Source organism: Borostomias antarcticus, assembly GCF_949987555.1.
Source record: "Borostomias antarcticus genome assembly, chromosome: 21".
Lineage (NCBI taxonomy): Eukaryota > Metazoa > Chordata > Actinopteri > Stomiiformes > Stomiidae > Borostomias > Borostomias antarcticus.
In genome coordinates, this window is record NC_140254.1 from 9242648 (window position 1) to 9265289 (window position 22642).

A 22642-nucleotide genomic window follows, 5' to 3' on the forward strand; every position below is an offset into this window, starting at 1 on the left:
CTCATCCCCCCTCCTCCTCCCCCGTCCTCCCTCCCCCCTCTAGCGATCGTGTGCGGAGCTCCTCCCCCCATCCCTAACGGCCAGGTGGTGGGCGGCGAGTTCAGCTGGGGCGCCAGCGTCAGCTACGCCTGCAACCAGGGCTACCAGCTGTCCCTGCCCAGCGTGCTCACCTGTCAGGGCACCGGCAACTGGAGCGGCGAGCGACCGCAGTGCTTCCGTAAGGACCACTCCCCCCCCCCCCCCCACACACACACACAGGGGCGTCTGTGTCTTGATGTGAAGCTGCTACCGCACTTTTGAAGGCTCCGACGTCTGCTTGACTTTTCTCTCTTCTCCCCTCCCTCTCTCCCTCGCCCTCCATCCTTCCCTCTTCCCCCTCTCTCCCTACATCCCTACCCCTCTCTCCCTCTCGCCATCTCTCCCTCCCTCTCTCCATCTCTCCCTCCATCTCTCCCTCCATCCCTACCCCTCTCTCTCCCTCTCACCATCTCTCCCTCCCTCTCTCCTCTCTCCCTCCCTCCATCTCTCCCTCCATCCCTACCCCTCTCTCTCCCTCTCACCATCCCTCCCTCCCTCTCTCCTCTCTCCCTCCCTCTCTCCATCTCTCCTTCCATCCCTACCCCTCTCTCTTCCTCTCACCATCCCTCCCTCCCTCTCTCCTCTCTCCCTCTCACTATCTCTCCCTCCCTCTCTCCTCTCACCACCCCTCTCTCCATCTCTCCCTCCATCCCTACCCCTCTCTCTTCCTCTCACCATCCCTCCCTCCCTCTCTCCTCTCTCCCTCTCACTATCTCTCCCTCCCTCTCTCCTCTCACCACCCCTCTCTCCATCTCTCCCTCCATCCCTACCCCTCTCTCTTCCTCTCACCATCCCTCCCTCTCTCCTCTCTCCCTCCCTCTCTCCATCTCTCCCTCCATCCCTACCCCTCTCTCTCCCTCTCACCATTTCTCTCTCCCTCTCTCCTCTCTCCTTCCCTCTCTCCCTCCCTCCCTCCCTCCCTCCCTCCCTCTCTCTCTCCTCCCCCCCCCCCCTCCGTAGCGGTGTTCTGTGGGGACCCGGGCACGCCGGCCCAGGGTCGTAGGGAGGACCGGGGCTTCACCTACCTGTCGGCCGTGTCCTTCTCCTGCTCCCCTCCGCTGGTCCTGGTGGGCTCGGCCCGCCGCTACTGCCAGTACGACGGCGCCTGGAGCGGCACACAGCCCTCCTGCATCGGTGGGCCACCCAAACCCCGCGCTCGCGTGTGTGTGTGTGTGTGTGTGCGTGTGTGTGTGTGTGGTCGTCCCAAACCCAGCGCTCGTGTGTGTGTGTTTAATCTGTACATGTTTTGTCATATAATTGGCCGATTAGCTGTAGATGTATAAGGTCTATGCAGTTCAATACGGTGTGTGTGTGTGTGTGTGTGTGTCTGTGTGTGTGTGTGTGTGGGGGGGGGGGGCAGGTTGTATTCCTCTTTACTTACAAACCAAATCTAACCCAGGTCTACTCTAGACCCCCATCCTACCACTCAAGGTGTCAAGACGCACTTAGGGATGTTCAACATTCTGTCGAATCATCTTCCGACTGCGCCCGACGTGCAAAGTGTACTATACTTGCGCTCTGTGCCAGGTGCCGAACTCGCCCGTCCTCGGCTGCCCACCGAGATAACTGATTACCAGCGCGTGGGGGGCGATGATGGCTGAGAGCGTGTCATTGTGTTGTACGCCTGCAAAAACCAGCGACTCGCTACAAATGCTCTCCAGATCACAGGCCTGTCCGCACTAATGAACCAGACGGCAGGATTTATGAGCGTGTGTGTGTGTGTGTCTATGTGTGCAAACTATACTTGTGGGGACACAATACCCCCAGAAGAATAGTCAAACAAGAAAAATGATGCCACTCTCAAAGGGACATTTGGAAGGTGGAAGTTCCCAAATAAAAGTAGACATTTCAAATCATAACCCAAACAAGAGTAGACACTACAAATAATAACATTCTCTATTCAATAATCTAATTCAGTCCAAAGGTTCCAATACACACTCCTTGTTATTGGTTGGTTATAAGTCCTTCATCCATTCCCTCGTAGGCCTCCCGTTTAGAAATCCCCAGGTGCAAAGTGAATTCAATCCAAAACTGTGAGAGAAACCCGCACTGTTTACAACCATGGGCCAGAGAAACCCACACCGTTTACAACCATGGGCCAGAGAAACCCACACCGTTTACAACCATGGGCCAGAGAAACCCACACCGTTTACAACCATGGGCCAGAGAAACCCACACCGTTTACAACCATGGGCCAGAGAAACCCACACCGTTTACAACCATGGGCCATTCAATTTAATTAGATTTATTGGCATGAAAAACAGTGCTTATATTGCCAAAGCAAATACATATTAATAACATCAACAATAAGAATAGCAATACTACTATACTACTATTACTAATAATAATACTAATATGATTATATAATAGTAATAATTATATATAACAATAAGTGCATGTGATGTAGCTACTAGTGACAATATACAACAACCAACATAACAACATATAATGAACAACATATAAGTAAACACAGAAAATACATTTTACTGGTTGTCCCTTAGGTTGTGGCAGGAGGCTAGATATTTAGCTGCCAGTATGCAGCAATTTTGTTTTTCACCGAGTAGATATTTTAATTTGTCCCTTTCGGATTCCATTTCAAATTCTGGATATTTAAGTGTAATTTCAGGGAAGGATGAAGCTCTAATTTCTGCATATCTGTCACAGTGTAGCAAGAAATGCGTCTCTGTTTCCAGTGTTTTCTGTGTGAACACAGCCTGTCCTCCCGGGGCAGCCTGGCCTGTTTATGGAGACCAGTCTCTATGGCCAGGCTGTGTCCACTGAGTCTATACCTGGTCAGTCTCTATGGCCAGGCTGTGTCCAATGAGTCTATACCTGGTCAGTCTCTATGGCCAGGCTGTGTCCACTGAGTCTATACCTGGTCAGTCTCTATGGCCAGGCTGTGTCCACTGAGTCTATACCTGCTCAACAGTTTTCTCAATGTGACATCAGTCACGGTGGTCAGATATTCCGCCACCATGTACTGTCTGTTTAGGGTCAAATAACATTACATTTTATTTTGAGTTGTTGTGGTGTGTATCCAATGATTTTGTTTTGTTATAATTTGGTTGGGCCAGATTGTTTGTGGGCTGTCCTGAGGTTCGGTAGGGAAAGATGTTAGGGGACTGAGTCTCTGGACCAGTTGGCAGAGGGGGCTCTTTTCTTTGTTCATCTCTTGGTGTTTCATGGCTTTGTAGTGGAATGTTTGGGGCTTGCTGGTTATTAAGTGATTATAGAATAGAATGGCTCTTTTTTCAATTTTAATTTGGAGGGGGTATTAGCCCAATTCTGCTCAGCAGGCATTGTTTGTAGTTTGTCTGTGAAGGTGTAATATACAGTACTTTTACAGAAATCCAGGTGAAGTGTTTCGATTGGATGTTTGTCCCAGTTTGTAGAATTTAGATGTTTGCTGAGTGGTCCCCAAACTTCACAGCCATACAGTGCAATGGGTTCTATGACTGATTGAAATAGTTTTAACCAGATTTTAATTGGAATGTCAATTTTAATGTTTCTTCTGATCTCATAGAACGCCCTCGTTGCCTTGTCTCTCAGGTCATTCACAGCCGTGATGAAGCTCCCTGTGCTGTTGATATTTAGGCCTAAATATGTATCATTATTTGTGTTGTAATGGAAATTACTGTTCTAGTAAAAATGATTTACCAAGATTCGCTCAAAAGGTTAAGTCTGGTTTATTGTGAAAAACATACGAGCGCAAGGACTTCCTGAACAACGAGTGGTTAGTCAGCGAAGTGAATTCATGGGTATTGCTGTGGCTTATATGCAATCAAAACAAAGGTACAGTGCTTCCAGGATGTGATTGGCTACTGCATTGTACATATGAATGGCAGGCGTGGCAAAGAGTAAAGACATGTGACATGAGAAAATGAATGGCAGGCGTGGCCAAGAATAAAGACATGTGACATGAGAAAAAGGCGGTAGTTTCTAAGAGGGACAAAGGAACAATGGATGGTTATTCTGGAGCAGACAGATGGCCTTCTGGAAGCCATTTTGTATGTTAGCACAGCCATGTGAATACTTGGGGGGAGGTGATGAATTACAAGAGAAGTGAGAGGACAAAGGTTTAAGGTGTTTGGATGTAAATTCCTTCACAATCCCCCATTTGTGCCTGAACAGGTACACAAAAATAAAATATAAAATCCAAACACAGTGTAAACAGTCAGCTATGCTATACATGTGGAAAGGAAATAATCTCTCCCCTAGGTGGAGCAAAAAAAAAAAAATTATTTTTATTTATTATTATTTTCTTTCCACGTGCAAAATCACGCACCAAAACCCCTTGTTTCAGAAATTGACAGGAAACAAGATAAAAAAGATGACATGATTATATACTATTTATAGTCTAAGAGTGGACAACCATTCACCAAAAAACTTGATTTTACAAGGCAAAAAAGATAAAATGGTTACCAGTGTAAGAGGGGCAAAAAACCTCTTGGTCAATTTAGAGGAAAAACCAAAACTTATTTATCAACTCATGTTTCAACCATTGTAACTCTTGTAAACAAATATATTTTTCAGCTTATTTCAAAGTTCATTCACTCTTGTGAATAATCGCATGTGATGTCCTATGGAACATAGATTCCATGTGTGCGTCTCTGAATGTTTAATGTAGGTTCCAGTGTGTGCGATTAGAGGTGCAGTCACTGCTGTTGAGATTGTCCATGTTGTCATACCACAACCACAAGAAGGAGGTGACCGGCAAGGTCAGTCTCCGATTGCTCATCAGAGGAGAGGAGAGTGTGGCGGTGACTGTCAAGGTCACTCTTGTTCACAGTGTATCCAACAGTCATTTAGGTGACACTTCTCTTTTGGGCAATAGAATGTCATTGGGGAATGCAAGGCGTCTTCTCTTCTAGATCGCAACTTCAATGTCGCGTTGTTTGAATCAGTTATGTTCAATGTTAGTTGCAGTGTGTGTAGGTGTGTGTGCGTGTGTGGTGCATCTTGTGAGGTCATGGCTGTGGAGTTTCTCCATGTTGCCATCATAACGATCATGAGAAGGAGGTGACCAGCAAGGTCATTTTTCCTCCGATTCCTCGTCAGAGGAGAGGACAGTTGTGACAGCTCATAGCTTTGGCCTCTGAGCCCTCTGGTTCAGCTGCATATTGATCTCCTGGTGTTGGCGATCCCCTGGTGGACCGTCCTCTGCTGCTTGGACCCGTCGGCAATGGCTTGCATGGATCCACGAAGTCCTCTCAGATCGCTGTCTGCGTGGTGAGTAGAACCTGGTACGGCCCGAGCCACCTCGGCGAGTTCCAGCTCCTTCGTCTGTGGTCGTGGACCAGGACCCAATCCCCAGGAGAGATGTGATGCAGGAACCCCTCCTTAGCCTCAGGAATGGCGGTCCTCACTAGGCTCTTGAACTGAACCCGGTCCATCCCTGTACTGCTCCACGTAGGCCCGGCCCGGGTCGTGCTGCTGGAGGGCTCACCTCGGCGCTCCCGCTCCCCCAGTACAGGCTGATGAAGTGCTCCGTCTGTGGATCCACAGATGAGAGAGACAAACAGAGACAAAACAGAAGAGCAAAAAGGAGAGTCCTCTGGTCTGGTCTCCCTGTTCCCCTCCTTGGTCAGGAACGGTTATCAGCAGTCTGTTGGAGATTCTCAGAAACATGGTTAAGCGCAAGCTCCTGCTTTGGGGAAAAATGTTGTTATTCAGTCAGGAACACTTAAACAGGTTGTCTGTTCAAGTGTCATTTAGAGCCAGTCTGCAGTACCCCTACAGTGACATCAGGGGCAGTGTTTAGAATGACTTCAACACGCCCAGTCCCCAGTCATGATCGAGGCAAATGGATTTGGCTCTAGAATTTCTCTCGCGATTTTATGAAAATAAAATAACCATATTCTCGTCTCAACAAAACAACACCCCCTAAGGGTGAAAGCAAAAATTTCCTGAAGTCAGGATAAAAATAGAGATGGGGCAAAGAAAATGACACTAAAATGAACTGGCTTCATTTACAATTAACTAATCAAAAAAAAACTCCATCAAAGCTTCATTTGTATAGCTAAAATTTGTATATCTAAACCCTCCCTCTTCTGCATTTGAGGACAGAGTATTTGGGCACTGCTTCTGACAAAATGGTCTCTTCTCTGTTTCATACTTATCTGTCGCTCACAGTGAGTTGGTGACGTGGCGTTGGCTTTGCATCTCACGAACCCCAGATCGCTTATCTGTAGGGAAACAGGCCAGTAACCTCCATCTCCACCTCCGGTCCTGTGCCCGTCTCCTGGTTCGGCATTCACCCATCACTCCCGGAACGACAGTTGTCTGTAAAAAAACACTCAGAAAAAACACTCAGGCCCGATGAATGTGCCTCAAACTATAAACATGAGATATTTAACATACTCATTTAAAAAAATATATATAATTGGGTTATGAGATGCTGCATTCAGATTAAGACACTGGCAAACCTTATCTATTCCCCCCACTATTATGCACAAACCTTATGTCTTAAGCTACATATCAGAAAAAGAGACAAAACAAACAACAGTTAAACAGACCAACAGCAGGTTCCAATGTCCCCAGGAAGGCATGATCCAGGCTCCTCAAAAACCTGCCGCCCAGGGTCCATAACACCTGAAAAATAAGACTCAAACACAGACTGGGTTCAATAGCAGAGGAGAAGGCCTAAAGTCAACTCCTCAAAAACACATTATCATTATATGAATGAAATTCATACAGTAGAAATGCATAAAACGAACAGCTTATGGCCATTCATTGACTATTGAAACAAACTCCTGAATCAAACACCTATTCAAAACCCTGTCAGACTTTTGAGTTCGCTCTACATCTATTTTATCCTGTTTATTTACCTTAAAAAATTAAAACTCTCTATCTTGGCTAGTTTAAAATCTCCCTTATGGGTTGTTCAAGGGAACTCCAGCAGGTGGCGCTCGACCCCAAATTTGAGGCTCTTCCTTTTCATTCAGCTTGCGGTAACTGTGACACCGTTCAATCCAGTGGCCATACTGACCACAATGGAAGCATGAATCATCTCTATCTTCACTTCGATTATACCTTTTTCCTCGCCTAACCCTACCAGAACGCTTCCTATTGTTTCTCTGTCGCCACTGTGGTCGTTGTTGGTTCCACCTCGCACCAGCAGTTTGATTGTCCAGCTGTTGTAACTGAGCAGCTTGTAATCTGGCTGCACCTAGCTTCATTTCTTTCAACTCCCTCTCTTCAATGTGATCACGAAGACGCTCCGCATAGCGGAAATGATCAACAACTTCTTCGAGAGAAGTCGATTCCCAGGTGTGGCACATCAACCTAACTTGGTCGGACAAAGAGGAGAGAGAGTTATTCATCAATTGTTGTTTCAAAATCTTTTTATAATCGGCGTTCGCTTTGTCCATGCCACTGTGTGCGGCGAAAACTGATTCTAGTCGTTCCCAAAATTTCTCGAACTGTTGATCGGAATTTTGTTTGCAATATGTGATACGGTCCCAATCCATCTTTTTAGGGAATCGAGTTTTGATTCTGTTCAACAGCGCAGTGTTTTGGTCAGAAAAATCGGCATGATTAAAAGGCAATGTAATGTCAAACGGATGTTTCACATCCACCCATTTTAGCCCAAGGCATTGTCTCATGATCATGGCGATTTCCTCTGCGTGAGGCTCATACATACGAACTAAACTGTTAAAAAGATTTTCAAACTCGTCAATGTCTTTGGTTGGATCGGGCAAGGTTTTAGCTATTTCACGTAGTTCATCAGAGCGCCAGGGTCTATAAACCGTAATCTCTGGAGTCCAGGCCGCATAACCAGCTGCATAATTTATTTGTGAAGGGCGAGGAACAGGGTTTGGGCAGCGTATCAGAGGCGCGTGTATTTGCGGTCCCTCCAGACTATCTCTAGCCATTTGCAGTTGTTCCAAATTAAACTTAGCCTCAGATATAGCTCTAGCCAAATCTTCCTTATACCTCGTAGAAAGCGGCGAAATGAGAGAAGGGGCGTGGCTAATGGCGGGAGCATGAAAATGGGGAAGAACAACATCCTGGTTGGGTGTGAGCACGGAGCAACGAGTCGAGGGGGGGGGGGAATCTAATTTTAAATCAGAGTTATTCTGCTGGGGAAATGGCGGAGAGACTGTTTGCGGAACCTCCTTATCTTTCCTTCCTGACCTAAAAACCCGCTCTCGTGCTACTCTCTCCCAAATCTTAAAAACAGACCAGTCTATAGAATTAACAGGCTTTTCCCTTAACCTAGACATCTCAACCACCTCTAGCTGAGCCCGAATCTTAGCTAAAAATTTAACACTAAATGTCAGATGGGGATGTAAGAAATCGAAAATGCTTTAGCGCATAACGAAATCTGCCAACAAACGCTCGCAGAATAATGCTTCAGCGCAACAATCTCCTCAGGGCTAGACAAAATGCAAGTTAGCAGTAGAATCCTGTTGCATATATCATATGTTAGTAGCCGGTGTTACAGGGACACCTAGTGGTGCTCCCAAAATGTTGCATGTATGACCCGGATGTGGTCTTTGGCCGTGCGCGGGGAATTCAGTTTAATAAAGGCTATACTGCGAAAAACCCTAATAAAACGACGCAGCCTAAAACCCCAAAACAGCAATGAAAGGAAACCTTATAGTTAACTCACGGCGGGAAAGAATACAATTTCGAAAGAAAAAAAAAACACATTAAACCGCTAATTAACTCACCCAGCAACTGGTCCTTTGTTGTCCCTCTGGCTCGGGCGGGATCACCGGGAGAGCGGAGTAGTAGTTGTTGTTTCCTTTGTCTCCCAGACAACCAGCTAGCCTACTGGAAATCTAGCAGTTACGATTTAACAGTGTACAAAATGTGAACAATACCTACCTGGATAATAGGCGCTCTTAACAAACAATACAAGGCAAGAGCCGAAGCTCAAAAATGCAATCAAAAATCCCACTGAGCCGGCGAAATAGCGCTAGACAAACACAAAGACAACACAACCCCGTTCGGGGACAAAAACAGACACTCCGGAGATTAGCTGGTAATCGCACTCACTGCGAACTTCAACCCATTTGGAAATCGCACTCACTGCGAACTTCAACCCTGTGGGAATCGCACTATCTGCGAACTTCAACCCTGTGGAAATCGCACTATCTGCGAACTTCAACCCTGTGGAAATCGCACTATCTGCGAACTTCAACCCTGTGGAAATCGCACTATCTGCGAACTTCAACCCTGTGGAAATCGCACTATCTGCGAACTTCAACAGGTTCCCTTCTGTGCTAATTCTGGAACATCGAACTAAAGCAACCCAAAAACGTTATCCTAGAAGTGCACTCTCACTTCTTAACTACAGCCGAGCCGACAAACAATCTAAACTGTAGTCTACATCAACTGTAAGGGAGCGAGTCCCAAAACCAAAATTACACCTCTTCTGAAGAGAACCCCGGTAGCCTAAACAAGGACGAAGTCAGAGAACAATGCAATATCACCAATCCTAAACTGCCACTGTTAAAAACAACGCCTTATCGCCACCACCTTCCCCGGGGAGTTTGCTTTCAACAATACGCCAGACCCACAACACAATCTGAAACGAAACCAAGGCAAATACCAAGCATAAAAGGATTCGTTTTTCAACGTACCGTGAGTTTAGCCGAGTGAAACCAAACGAGGCGGACTTCTCCGAACCAATGCAATAGGCGCAAAGAGAGAAGATTTTCCAGAGCTCGCTACTGCTCCGCACGTCTGGCTTCCTTCGTTGTTCACTCCAGGCGAACCTCACAGCAGCCGATCCCGTCCCGAGTCGCCAAATTGTAATGGAAATTACTGTTCTAGTAAAAATGATTTACCAAGATTCGCTCAAAAGGTTAAGTCTGGTTTATTGTGAAAAACATACGAGCGCAAGGACTTCCTGAACAACGAGTGGTTAGTCAGCGAAGTGAATTCATGGGTATTGCTGTGGCTTATATGCAATCAAAACAAAGGTACAGTGCTTCCAGGATGTGATTGGCTACTGCATTGTACATATGAATGGCAGGCGTGGCAAAGAGTAAAGACATGTGACATGAGAAAATGAATGGCAGGCGTGGCCAAGAATAAAGACATGTGACATGAGAAAAAGGCGGTAGTTTCTAAGAGGGACAAAGGAACAATGGATGGTTATTCTGGAGCAGACAGATGGCCTTCTGGAAGCCATTTTGTATGTTAGCACAGCCATGTGAATACTTGGGGGGAGGTGATGAATTACAAGAGAAGTGAGAGGACAAAGGTTTAAGGTGTTTGGATGTAAATTCCTTCACAGTGTGTTCTAGTTCAACTGTGTCCAAATATAATTTATAGTTGTGATCTTGATACCCAGACCTTTTTAGGAAGGAGACATCAGCACTAGATCATCTGCATACAACAGGCACTTTTTTCTGAGTCTTGTAGGGTGATACCAGTTGCTGAAGATTGTTCTAATATTTTAGCCAATTCATGAATATAAATGTTGAATCGAGTAGGAGACAGATTACAGCCGTGTTTCACTCCACGTTGTTGTGAGAATGAGTCTGTTTGTTTCTTGCCAATTTTAATAGCACATTTGTTATTTGTGTACATTGATTTGATTACATCATATGTTTTTTCACCGACCCCCATTTCAAGTAATTTATAGAAAAGACCATTATGCCAGATTGAATCGAATGCTTTTTTGAAGTCTCAAAAACATGCAAATATCTTGCCTTTGTGTTGGTTTATTTGTTTGTCAATTAGGGTGTGGAGGGTAAAGATATGATCTGATGTGCGGTAATTTGGGAGAAATCAATTTGACTTTTATTCAGGATATTGTGGTCATCAATAAATTGCATTAGTCTGCTGTTTATAATGCTGCAGAACAGTTTTTCCAGATTACTGTTAACACAGATTCCTCAATAATTATTTGGGTCAAATTTGTCGCCATTTTTGTAAAGTGGTGTGATCAATCCTTGGTTCCAGTTATCTGGGAAAGTGCCTACAGCTAGGATGGTATTGAAAACTTTTAGGATAGTCAATTTGAATTTATCATCTGAGTATTTGATAATTTCATTTAAAATGGAATCAACACCACAGGCCTTTCTGAGTTTTAGATTATAATTTTTTCAGTTAATTATTTTTCTGTAATTGGGGTGTCACAGGGATTCTGACTGTGTGTTTATGTAATGTGACTGTGTATGTGTGTGTGCGTGTGTGTGTGCGTGTGTGTGTGTGTGTGTTCCAGACCCCAGCCACACCACCTGTGTGGACCCCGGGACCCCGCTCTTCGGGAACCAGAACAACACTCAGGGCTACCAGGTAAGGACACCCACACACACAGACATACACACACACAAACACACAAACACACACAAACACACACACACACAAACACACCACGCACACACACACACACACACAGAGACAACAACACCTTTGATTTGTTGGTTGCCAGAAGCACCTCCTGTTTCATTGCATGGAGTGAGTTTTCAATGGATGTTGAATGGATGCTTCAAAGTTTTAAGAAGGGTGTGTGTGCGTGTGTGTGTGTGTGTGTGTGTGTGTCCTCACAGATAAGCAGCACAGTGTTCTTCAGCTGTAGAAAGGGCTACCTGCTCCAAGGGTCCATCTCACGCACCTGTCTGCCCAACCTCACATGGAGCGGCCTCCAGCCAGAGTGCATCGGTCAGTATGTTCATGTTCATGTTCATGTTCATGTTCATGTTCATGTTTATGTTTATGTTTGTTTATGTTTATGTTTATGTTTATGTTTATTGATTTGGTCACCATTAGCTGACCCCTTGGCGACCGGTAGACTTCCTGGGGTCCATAAAAGGACATAGAACATAGAATGTTCATACAGTCAGACAATAACTTAGCACATTCATACACAAACCTAACATGAAACATACAATTACACCCCTCCTCTCCTCCTCCTCCTCCTCTCCACCTCCTCCTCCTCCTCCTCCTCTCCACCTCCTTTCCCCCACCCCACCCCCACTCCTCCTCCTCTCTTCCTCCTCCTCTTTTTCATCCTCTCCTCTCCTCTCTCCTCTCCCCCTCCTCCTCTCTTCCTCCTCTTCTGCACTCTCCTCTCCCCTCCTCCTGTCCTCCTCCTCTCCTCTCCCCCTCCTCCTCCTCTTCTCCTCTCTCCTCTCCCTCTCCTCCCCTCCCCTCCCCCTCCTCCTCCTCCTCCTCCTCCTCCTCCCTGTGTCCAGCCCACCACTGTGGTCAGCCGGAGCTCCCTGGCCAGGCGGATGTGAGAGGCATGGAGCTTCCCTCGCTGGGCTTCACCCTGATCTACAGCTGCCAGCCGGGCTTCTACCTGAGCGCCGGGTCAGAGCACCGGACCTGCCGGCCCGACGGCAGCTGGACAGGGAAGCCCCCCCTCTGCGCCGGTACGCAACCAACACACACACACACACACACACTCACTCACACACACACACACACACACACACACACACACACACACACACACACTCACACACACACACACACTCACACACACGCACACACACACACACACACACAAACACACGTGATATGGAGTGCAGGAATGTTCTTATTGCCAGCCCCCCCCCCCCCCCCCCCCCCACACACACACATAAACATCAGAGCGTCTTTTGCTGATGGTTTGGAACATGTCCCTGATTGGTCCAGCGTCTCTTAGTGATGTTCATTGTGATCTGTGGCTGTTATTTGGCTGGGGAGACCGCCACGTTGACCACTGGGAGATTTAGGGGAATCAGCTAATGTTGACAAAGTACTCTGGTCACTTACTTAGTCACACACACTCACACGCGTGCCAAAACATGCCGCTTCATCCATCACACAATGACAAGAAAACACACACACACATACACATTGATAAACAGCTACACACACACACACACACACGCACACACACACACACACACACACACACACACACAAACACACACACACACACACACACACAGCAACATTAGCAGAGACCCAAACTTGATTAGGTCAATGTATCGTATTGATTTGGTTAGCGGGTAACGGGGTCTTATAAATGGTGTGGCGAGCGCGTTAACAAGGTCTAGTAGATAAATAGACTCACATTACCACTCCCCCGGGACAGGCTAAACACACACGACAAATGGAGTCATAGACACACAATTATCTATGCTAGATAAATGCTAATGGAGTAAAGAGAGAGAGAGAGAGAGAGAGAGAGAGAGAGGGGCTGGGATGGATCCCAGGGCTGGGCAGAGGAGAAATATGGAGGCGAAGGGGTATTTTTAAGGCCCACCATTAAAAGAGAAGGAAGGAGAGAGAGAGAGAGAGAGAGAGAGAGAGGGGGAGAGACAGAGAGAGGGAGAGAAAGACAGAGAGATAGGGCGATAGAGAAGGAGAGAGAGGGAAGAGAGAGAGAGGGAGAGAGAGAGAGGAAGAGAGAGAGAGAGATAGGGAGAGGGAGAGAGAGAGGGCGATAGAGAGAGAGATAGGGCGATAGAGAGAGATAGGGCGATAGAGAGAGAGAGATTGGGCGATAGAGATAGGGCGATGGAGATAGAGAGAGAGAGAGATAGAGCGATAGAGAGAGAGATAGGGCGATAGAGAGAGAGAGAGAGATAGGGTGATAGAGAGAGAGAGAGAGGGGAGGGGGGGGCAGCCTTAGCGAAGGCGAGATATTAACTGCACCTGTGGGGAAAAGACAGAGGAGCAACTCAGTGCCATGACAGCTAATAAAGCAACGGGTGTGCTCTGTGGTTTGTGCGTGCTCTGTGGTGTGTGTGTGTGTGTGTGTGTGTGCGCGTGTGTGCATGTGCATGTGTGTGCACTTGCATGTTGTGTGTGTGTACTCCTGACTCCCTATGTTTCATTTATACATATCCCTATTTTACCTCTTGTTGTTTGTTTATTTTGTTTGTCTGTTTCTTTATTTTGTTAGGGCGTGTGTGTGTTTCCCACCAGGCCAGTAAGGCGGTATTAAACTGTCTCCCCTAGTGCGCTGAAACCCAGGGTTGATTTACTGTTGGCCGTGTCGGCTTGGCCAGATGCCTCTTTGTCAACATGACGGCGTCGCCGACCGCAGCAACCCTCGTTCCAGGGTTACTTGAGGGAGGCGGGAAGCGCCGGTGTTCTGAATAGTCCTCAGGATGTCCTACCACCCATTATATTATATTTAATTCATGGGTAGCGCATCTTGTCAGGTAGGGAAGGTCTATCAGAATATGCTACGACCCATTTGATTGTGCTGAATTCATGGGTAGCACATCCTGTCAGGTAGGGAATGTTGATAGACATTTCAACAATCCCTGAGAAGGTACGCCAACTTTTCAGAACAGTGGTCGTGACTCCTCGCTCCGCGCGTAGCTTGACGTGACCACCATCCTGTAAGGGACCGGAGAACCTTGACATGACCGCCGTCCTGTAAGGGACCGGAGAGCCTTGACATGACCGCCATCCTGTAAGGGACCAGAGAACCTTGACGTGACCGCCGTCCTGTAAGAGACCGGAGAACCTTGACATGACCGCCGTCCTGTAAGAGACCGGAGAACCTTGACATGACCGCCGTCCTGTAAGGGACCGGAGAACCTTGACGTGACCGCCGTCCTGTAAGGGACCAGAGAACCTTGACGTGACCGCCGTCCTGTAAGGGATCGGAGAACCTTGTTGAAGCTGAGCGTGTGGCGAAACGCGGCGATAGGAACCCTCTCATGTGGCGTGTAAAAGGAAAGGAAAGTTGAACCGGAGCGAGGGCCCTAGTAACGGCGTTACGGCCAGGTTGGTCCCAAGGATCGGGCTTGTAAACTAGACCCCGAGTGACCCCTGAGTGACCCCCATCCTAATGCTTCTGTTTCCCTCCTCCCAGCTGATAACCGGCCCAGCGGGAAGACGGGGGCAGGAGCCGTACAGGAGCAGCCCAACGCCAAACTACCAGGTAGCTAACCACGCCTCCAAAATGGCCGCTGGCCCGCCTCTCCAACCACTTCCTAAGATACCTTGACCCAACTTGCAATTGTCTACATCTTCAATTAAAAAAACTTAAAAAAAATATGGAAAACCCAAATGATGTCTGTTATTGTTGATAAGGCGATTAATGGCGGTTGGATTTGTTTGCGACTTCCCCTCCCCCCGGCCTCACCTCCTCCCCCTCTCCTCCCTCCCTCCGTCCAGTCCCGGGCGGCGTGTTCTCCCAGAACTCCCTGTGGCGCGGCTCCTATGAGTACCTGGGCAAGAAGCAGCCCGCCATGCTCAGCATCACCGCCTTCCAGCCAATCAGCAGCCAGGTCAACGGGACGCTGATCGACCACAGCGGCGTGGAGCTCAAACTGGCCGGTGCGTCACGTCGTCCCTCGGGTCTCTCCGTGGTCAATGGGGTTTTTTCTAGTTTGCGTGCGTGTGGATAAACGCACACTTCGTAGAGGTCTGGAATATCTAGATAATTGGTTCTCTTCCCAGGTAGTAACAGCACCTGCTATTGGCCCAATAGGACCCAATGACTAAGTGTATATGTAAAAAAAAAAAAAAAAGTATACCTTTTTTTAGATAATATAACAATGTAATTTGTCATTGTGTATGTGATGTGTAATTCTGCTACAGCGGGTCTTACAGGGTTAACCTGCTGTTCTCACCGTATTCTCGTATGGTAGCTGCTTTCCAAGCTAATCTGAGTTTCCCGAAAGATGTCGCTGCAGCTGGGAACAAGCTACGATATTCACACACTGATAAGAGTCCGATGGGGTTTTGTGAGAGGAGATGGCCTGCGCAGAGAGTGCGATGACCTGGGAGGCTGATTTGGCCTCTGATTGGTCACTGACCGCAGATTTTTTACTTTTCTAGTATTACTAACAAGTCCTGCACTCTAGCGAGCTGTCTGTAGCATATCTGGCACACAACTGTGATTTACTTGGACTTTCTTCCATGTTAACTCCCACTTCACAGATATTTTTATTACATAAATGGCAAAGTATTACCTAAATGAGTTTTTCATTTAGTCCTGACTATACGCTCCCGATTAAATAATCAAATGCAGCTGGATTTGATTTGAAAGGACATGCGCTGGCTCCGCCCCTCTGCTTGTGTTTTGCAGCCTTGGCACAAGCTAACCAGTCTCCCGTTAGCACAAGCTAACCAGTCTCCCCTTGGCACAAGCTAACCAGTCTCCCCTTGGCACAAGCTAACCAGTCCCCCCTTGGCACAAGCTAACCAGTCTCCCGTTAGCACAAGCTAACCAGTCTCCCGTTAGCACAAGCTAACCAGTCTCCCGTTAGCACAAGCTAACCAGTCCCCCGTTAGCACAAGCTAACCAGTCTACCGTTGCCGTTGAGCTGAATTGAATTGAAACCTTTATTTATTTACAATAAAACAAGCTCTGATTACAATTTTTTTCAAGCATACAAAATAGGAACATGTTACAACAAAACAACATAAAATCAAGTACGAAGTCATCAGATCCCATAACAACAAGACTACTGTACATGACACGTCCAGTCCAGGGACCTGAAGAACTCCAGATGACTGTCCCATCTAAGCAGTGTCCGCTGTTGTTCCAGGGACCTACAAGCGAGAGGAGGCGCAGCTCGTGCTGCAGGTGTACCAGGTCCGAGGCCCGGTCGAGATCTTCGTCAACAAGTTCAAAAACGACAACTGGGCTCTCGACGGACATGTAAGTACAAGACCAAAGCCGTCTGGGACGAAGAAGTCAGAGCTGTGTGTATGAGTCTGTGTGTGTGTGTGTGTGTGTGAGTGTGTATGTGTGTGTGTGTGCACGCGCATGTGTTTGCTTCTATAGCAGCCCCCCCCACACACACATACATACACACACACACACACACACACTAACAAACGCCCACGCGTACCTGTATAATGCAGCATACACATGCTTGCTTACACATGCATAGATCACGCACACACACACGAACGCACGCACACGCGCGTGCACACACACACGCACACACACACACGCACACACACACACTTACTCTGTCACACTGGGGAGATGTAGGGTCCTGTGAGAATTTTCTCTTTAATTAAAATGTCAGTTAAATCATTGCTTTGGTAATCAGGGCTAGACAACCCCCCTCCTCTACACCCCAACCCCCTCTAATGCTTCCCAGGCCAGACATAATTAAAAGAGCAGGTCACAGTGTGTAGTTGTGTGTGTGTGTGTGTGTGTGTGTGTGTGCGCATGAGTGACACACCACATCCAAGTGTGTGTGCGTGCTTGAATCATATAGCGGGCTGAACATTAATCTGCTCTGACATTATCTCGTGTCAGAGTGCACATGTGTGTGTGTGTCCCTCGCGAGCCAAGTGTCAAATGAGGTGTCAGTCCGGAGAGTCTCCTCTCCGCTGGTGTGTTTCCCTCCCAGCGCGGGGCCCCAATCTCTGACACCGTGCTGCCGGGGGCCACGTTCCAATCCCAATGTTCTCCCTGTCTCTGACACCGTGCAGCCGGGGGCCACGTTCCAATCCCAATGTTCTCCCTGTCTCTGACACCGTGCAGCCGGGGGCCACGTTCCAATCCCAATGTTCTCCCTGTCTCTGACACCGTGCTGTAGGGGGCCACGTTCCAATCCCAATGTTCTCCCTGTCTCTGACACCGTGCAGCCGGGGGCCACGTTCCAATCCCAATGTTCTCCCTGTCTCTGACACCGTGCAGCCGGGGGCCACGTTCCAATCCCAATGTTCTCTCTCCCCTCCTCTCAGGTGTCCTACCTGGCCTCGTCCAGCTCCTTCGTGTTCCAGGGCTTTGTCCGGGGGAAGGGCTTCGGTCAGTTCGGCCTCCAGAGGCTGGGTGAGTAGCGTCCGGAGCGTTGGGGGGGTGGCGCCGGGACCCCCGGGCTGCGGGTCTCGTACGGCGGACTGGTGTAGGTGACGGGGAGGGGGCGAGGGTTCAGAGCCCAGACCTGGCAACCACACGGCTGACCCAACCCACCATCCAGCTGAATGGGACGTGCGTAGGCCAGGCTAGAAATAAACCCTGTGCACGCGCACACACACACATAAACACACACACACACACGGCGTCTCGGGCGCCGAGCTATCAACGACCGCGCGGAGGCCGACTGTTTCCTAAACATTCCGCGTCGTTCCCCTCTCTTTGAGTCCAACGTGCCGTGTCATGTCAGGTGTTTTCTCAGGGAGGGCGTGGCGTTTTCTCAGGGAGGGCGTGGCGGATTCTCAGGGAGGGCGTGGCGTTTTCTCAGGGAGGGTGTAGCGTTTCCTCAGGGAGGGTGTAGCGTTTCCTCAGGGAGGGCGTAGCGTTTTCTCAGGGAGGGCGTGGCGTTTTCTCAGGGAGGGCGTGGCGTTTTCTCTTTCGTGTACGTGGAGCAGGAATCTCATCCAAGCGATCCCTTGGGCAGCGTTGGCATCAGAGGGATGGGTGTTGGGAGGGAGAGAGAGAGAGAGAGAGAGAGAGAAAGAGAGGGAGGGAGGGAGAAAGAAAGAGAGAGAGGAAGAGAAAGAGAGGGAGGGAGAAAAAGGGAGAGAGAGAAAGAGGGAGAGAAAGAGAGGGAGGGAGGGAGGGAGGGAGGGAGAGAGACAGAGAGTGAGGGAGAGGGAGACAGAGAGTGAGGGAGAGAGAGAGACAAAGAGTGAGGGAGAGAGACAAAGAGAGGGAGGGAGAGGGAGATAGAGAGGGAGGTAGAGAGAGGGTGGGGGAGAGAGAGAGCATGAGGGAGGGAGAGAGAGAAAGAGAGCATGAGGGAGGGAGAGAGAGAGAGCATGAGGGAGAGAGAGAGAGAGAGAGAGAGAGAGATGTAATCAGATAGAGAGGTCGGAGGGGAGGAGGGGGAACGCAGACAGGGGTGATGGAGAGAGAGAGAGAGGAGGAGGGGGAAGTGATGGAGACGACAGCATAACTCACTGGTGTTCAGATCAGCTCCTACTTCCAAACACTACTGAACAGTTAGACAGACTGACTCCAAACTCCCATTGGCCGGTCAACCCAGGAGACTGCTGGGTAATGTTGATCTGTAAATGTATGTTAATCAAATCAAATGTGTTCTTGTGCCGTGTCCAAGCATGAAGCGTGGGGCCAACGGCCGACACCCCCCCCCACCCCCCGAACAGCTCCTCACCCACTATTATACATGAAGCTGGAGTTGGCGCCAGGGCACGCGTGTGTGTGTGCGAGCACGTGTGTGTGTGTGCGCATGTGTGTGTGTGTGAGCACGTGTGTCGGCGCTCACGTCTGCATCTGTTCCTGTGCGTCTGCTGGCTCAGCAGGGGCTGATTGGCTGGCACCGTCCCACCCGTTAATTGAATGTATTCTTGTTTGTCGCTCGGACTTTATTGGTTCTTTGTTGGCGTCGTCTCGCGAACAGCTGGTCATCACTCTCCCGGCGAGGCTGGACACAGCGCCTCGGACTGAAAACCGAACGTGAAATGACTTCATCACCGCCGGGACCTTGATATCAATAATTAAAAGTCATTGTCAGCGTAATGGAATTTGACGTCTCTAGAGAACACACTTGTCAGTTGAGTTTATTAGGGGGAGATTGAGCGCTCACAACATCCCCCTCTAGTCTACTCCCATTCGTTACTTTTCCCGCCCTTTTTTTCTGCGTTGTTACTTGGGCTCGCGCGTCTGTCATGTCCGCCTGGCTCGCTGACGAACAGACACTTTCTCTTTCATGTGGCCCTAACGTCCCTGCTGTATATTTGCATCGACCGAGGACCTTCTGATGGACTGAAGTCGTCTTCATCTGCGTTTAACTTTAATTGTCACTTTAGAGATTGTCCTCTTTAAAATGTGATAATGCTCATCTGGACGTTGTCTTTTCCCTGTGACAGAGAGTTTAGACCCCAGCAGAGAAAACCCAGGCTACAACTTTGCCTCCAACAGCACTTCTGTGGCGGCGGCCATCTTAGTGCCTTTCATAGCCATGATCATCGCCGGCTTCGCTCTGTTCCTGTACAAACACAGGTGCGGTACCAACGCCACACTCACACGCGTACTGTACACACACACACACACACACATACACACACACACAATGCACACATTACTTTTGACCAGTATCACTGTTACCCCCAAGCTTTAAACAAGGCCATACAGTAGTTACTGCATTGGTTTTGAATGTAAATCTAAATCTTATTCCCAAACCAATTTCCAGAAGTGTAGGCTTTGAAAATATGTGATTTCAACTCTAAAAAGTATGATATACGTGGATTTCAAGTTCAGGAATTACATGGTTTATGCTTACCGAGCTCTGAAGTGGTCCTGTAAACCCCATAGGTCCTTTCGCCCCTGCATTTCGAAACAACAGTAACTTGTAAACAGTAGTAATTTCACCGAACATACAACAGCCATCCCTTCACGCTGTAAACCTCCGCAAAATTTGGATTCGGATGACTGTACTAGTCAGATACATGCCAGGGAAGCCAGGAATAGGGCTAAACATGAAATTCAGTGTCCTTATCCTTTAAGGTTAGGGTTAGGGTTAGGGTTAGGTGAGTTAACCTTAGTTAACATAAATAACATTAGTAAATGGATAATAGAGACATTAGTTAACTGTGACTTAATGCTTAATAATGCATTCACTAATGCTTATTAATGTATAATTATTGTATTTTATTATTGTAAAGTGTTACCAATAAAGTTTTACTTATGTACTTCCCTCAGGAGGAGACCCAAAGTCCCGTTCAACGGCTACGTGGGCCACGAGAGCACCAACGGCCGGGCCACGTTCGAGAACCCCATGTACGACCGCAACATCCAGCCCACAGACATCCTGGCCAGCGAGACGGAGTTCACCGTCAGCACGGTGTGCACGGCCGTATAGCGACCGCCCGCCAACCAGGTCAGTCCCGCCAGCAGCACAGGCTCCGCCTCCGCCAGGAAATGGCGGCGGAACGGTTCCACTCCCCACAGTCGGGCATTATGTCTCTTTAGACTACAGCATGATTGAAGCCCGTAGGCGAAGAACCATGTCACCTTTACATGTACAGCTGCGTTACTGGTTGATCATCTCAGTGTCTTCTGACTTTTACATCAGAAGAGGGTTAAATGCAAGGCACTACATACAAGACGTTGATGTACAGTATATCATTCATACAAAATATGATGAGGATGATGGTCTGTGCATCTGTTACTGATCAGGCTCTTCCCCAAAAATCCCAAACAGTATATAGTTATTCGTCTGTCGGCTACAACCGTCACCTCCGGTCCCTGCTGTCACCTTCTGTGCTGGAATCTCCGCTAGTCTGTCTCTCTCTGCGTTGTCTCAGACGCTGTCTGAATACGTTGAGAAAGCAGACAGGGAGGCGGTGTTTACAGAACGAGGCAACGCCGTGTTCATGAGCGCGTAACGCGCAGCTCCTCACAGTCAGACAGGCCCGGCCGTCACGTCGGGCTCGGGGATATCATCGCAAATATAATAGCTTCATTCATCCTCGGTCTCTCGCCAGCCCCAGACCGCAGTTCCGCCAGCGTTTTTGGCTGTGTGCGATTTGTTAGGGGAGGGGGAAGAAAAGCGAGAAGCCCTTTTAAAAGCGTAGGGCGTCATCGTCCGGCCGTGACCGTGAGATAGACCGAGACACGGCCCTGCCCAGACCTGAGAACCGCTGAGGCAACCAGACACAGATTGTCAGAATGCAATTTCTGACTAAATATTTTAAAGCTTAAAGGATCTTGTAAAGGGTAGAAATGTAGACCTGCAGACTGGAAGCTCTGCCAGGACCCTGTGTGATTGGCTTTCTGCTGGATTTCCTTGATATTCCCTTTGAATGCAACTCTAAATTATGTTTGTTTTTTTCATTAGGCAGTGTTTTATCTGCAAATTACCAATTCATTATTTTTCGAGTTATGAAATGCTGATAACCTTCTCTCTGTCTTTCATCCCTCATTTTCCATCTCACCTTCTACCTCCATATTCCTCATCTTTACCTCCCCCTCTACCCCTCCACCTCTACCCTCTACCTCTACCCCTCCACCCTCCCCCTCCACCTCTACCCTCTACCCCTCCACCCTCCCCCTCCACCTCTACCCTCTACCTCTACCCCTCCACCCTCCCCCTCTACCCTCTACCTCTACCCCTCCACCCTACCCCTCCACCTCTACCCTCCCTCTCTACCCCTCTACCTCTACCCTCCCCCTCTACCCCTCTACCTCTACCCTCCCCCTCTACCCCTCCACCTCTACCCTCTACCTCTACCCCTCCACCCTCCCCCTCCACCTCTACCCTCTACCTCTACCCCTCCCCCTCTACCCTCTACCTCTACCCCTCCACCCTCCCCCTCCACCTCTACCCTCTACCTCTACCCCTCCACCTCTACCCTCCCTCTCTACCCCTCTACCCCTCTACCTCTACCCTCCCCCTCTACCCCTCTACCTCTACCCCTCTACCTCTACCCTCCCCCTCTACCCCTCCCCCTCTACCCTCCCTCTCTACCCCTCTACCCCTCTACCTCTACCCTCCCCCTCTACCCCTCTACCTCTACCCTCCCCCTCTACCCCTCTACCCTCCCCCTCTACCCCTCCCCCTCTACCCCTCTACCTCTACCCTCCCCCTCTACCCCTCTACCTCTACCCTCCACCCTCCCCCTCTACCCCTCTACCCTCCCCCTCTACCCCTCCCCCTCCACCCTCCCCCTCTACCCCTCCCCCTCTACCCTCCCTCTCTACCCCTCTACCCTCCCCCTCTAC

At 48.7% G+C, this 22642-nt stretch overlaps 1 protein-coding gene across 1 annotated transcript in view; it reads left to right on the forward strand.

Annotated features, from left to right (window-relative positions):
• The window catches only part of csmd2 (CUB and Sushi multiple domains 2), a gene marked incomplete at both ends in the record, with an annotated part of 339405 nt that extends 318625 nt beyond the window's left edge, over positions 1 to 20780 (forward strand). Inside the window, 11 exon segments of the mRNA XM_084454911.1 lie at positions 44 to 217; positions 1039 to 1212; positions 11261 to 11334; positions 11589 to 11700; positions 12234 to 12413; positions 14861 to 14929; positions 15166 to 15327; positions 16545 to 16657; positions 17701 to 17788; positions 19789 to 19921; positions 20621 to 20780. Of these exon segments, the coding sequence (XP_084311037.1) occupies positions 44 to 217; positions 1039 to 1212; positions 11261 to 11334; positions 11589 to 11700; positions 12234 to 12413; positions 14861 to 14929; positions 15166 to 15327; positions 16545 to 16657; positions 17701 to 17788; positions 19789 to 19921; positions 20621 to 20780 (1439 nt within the window).
• Positions 20781 to 22642: the final 1862 nt, after the last annotated feature.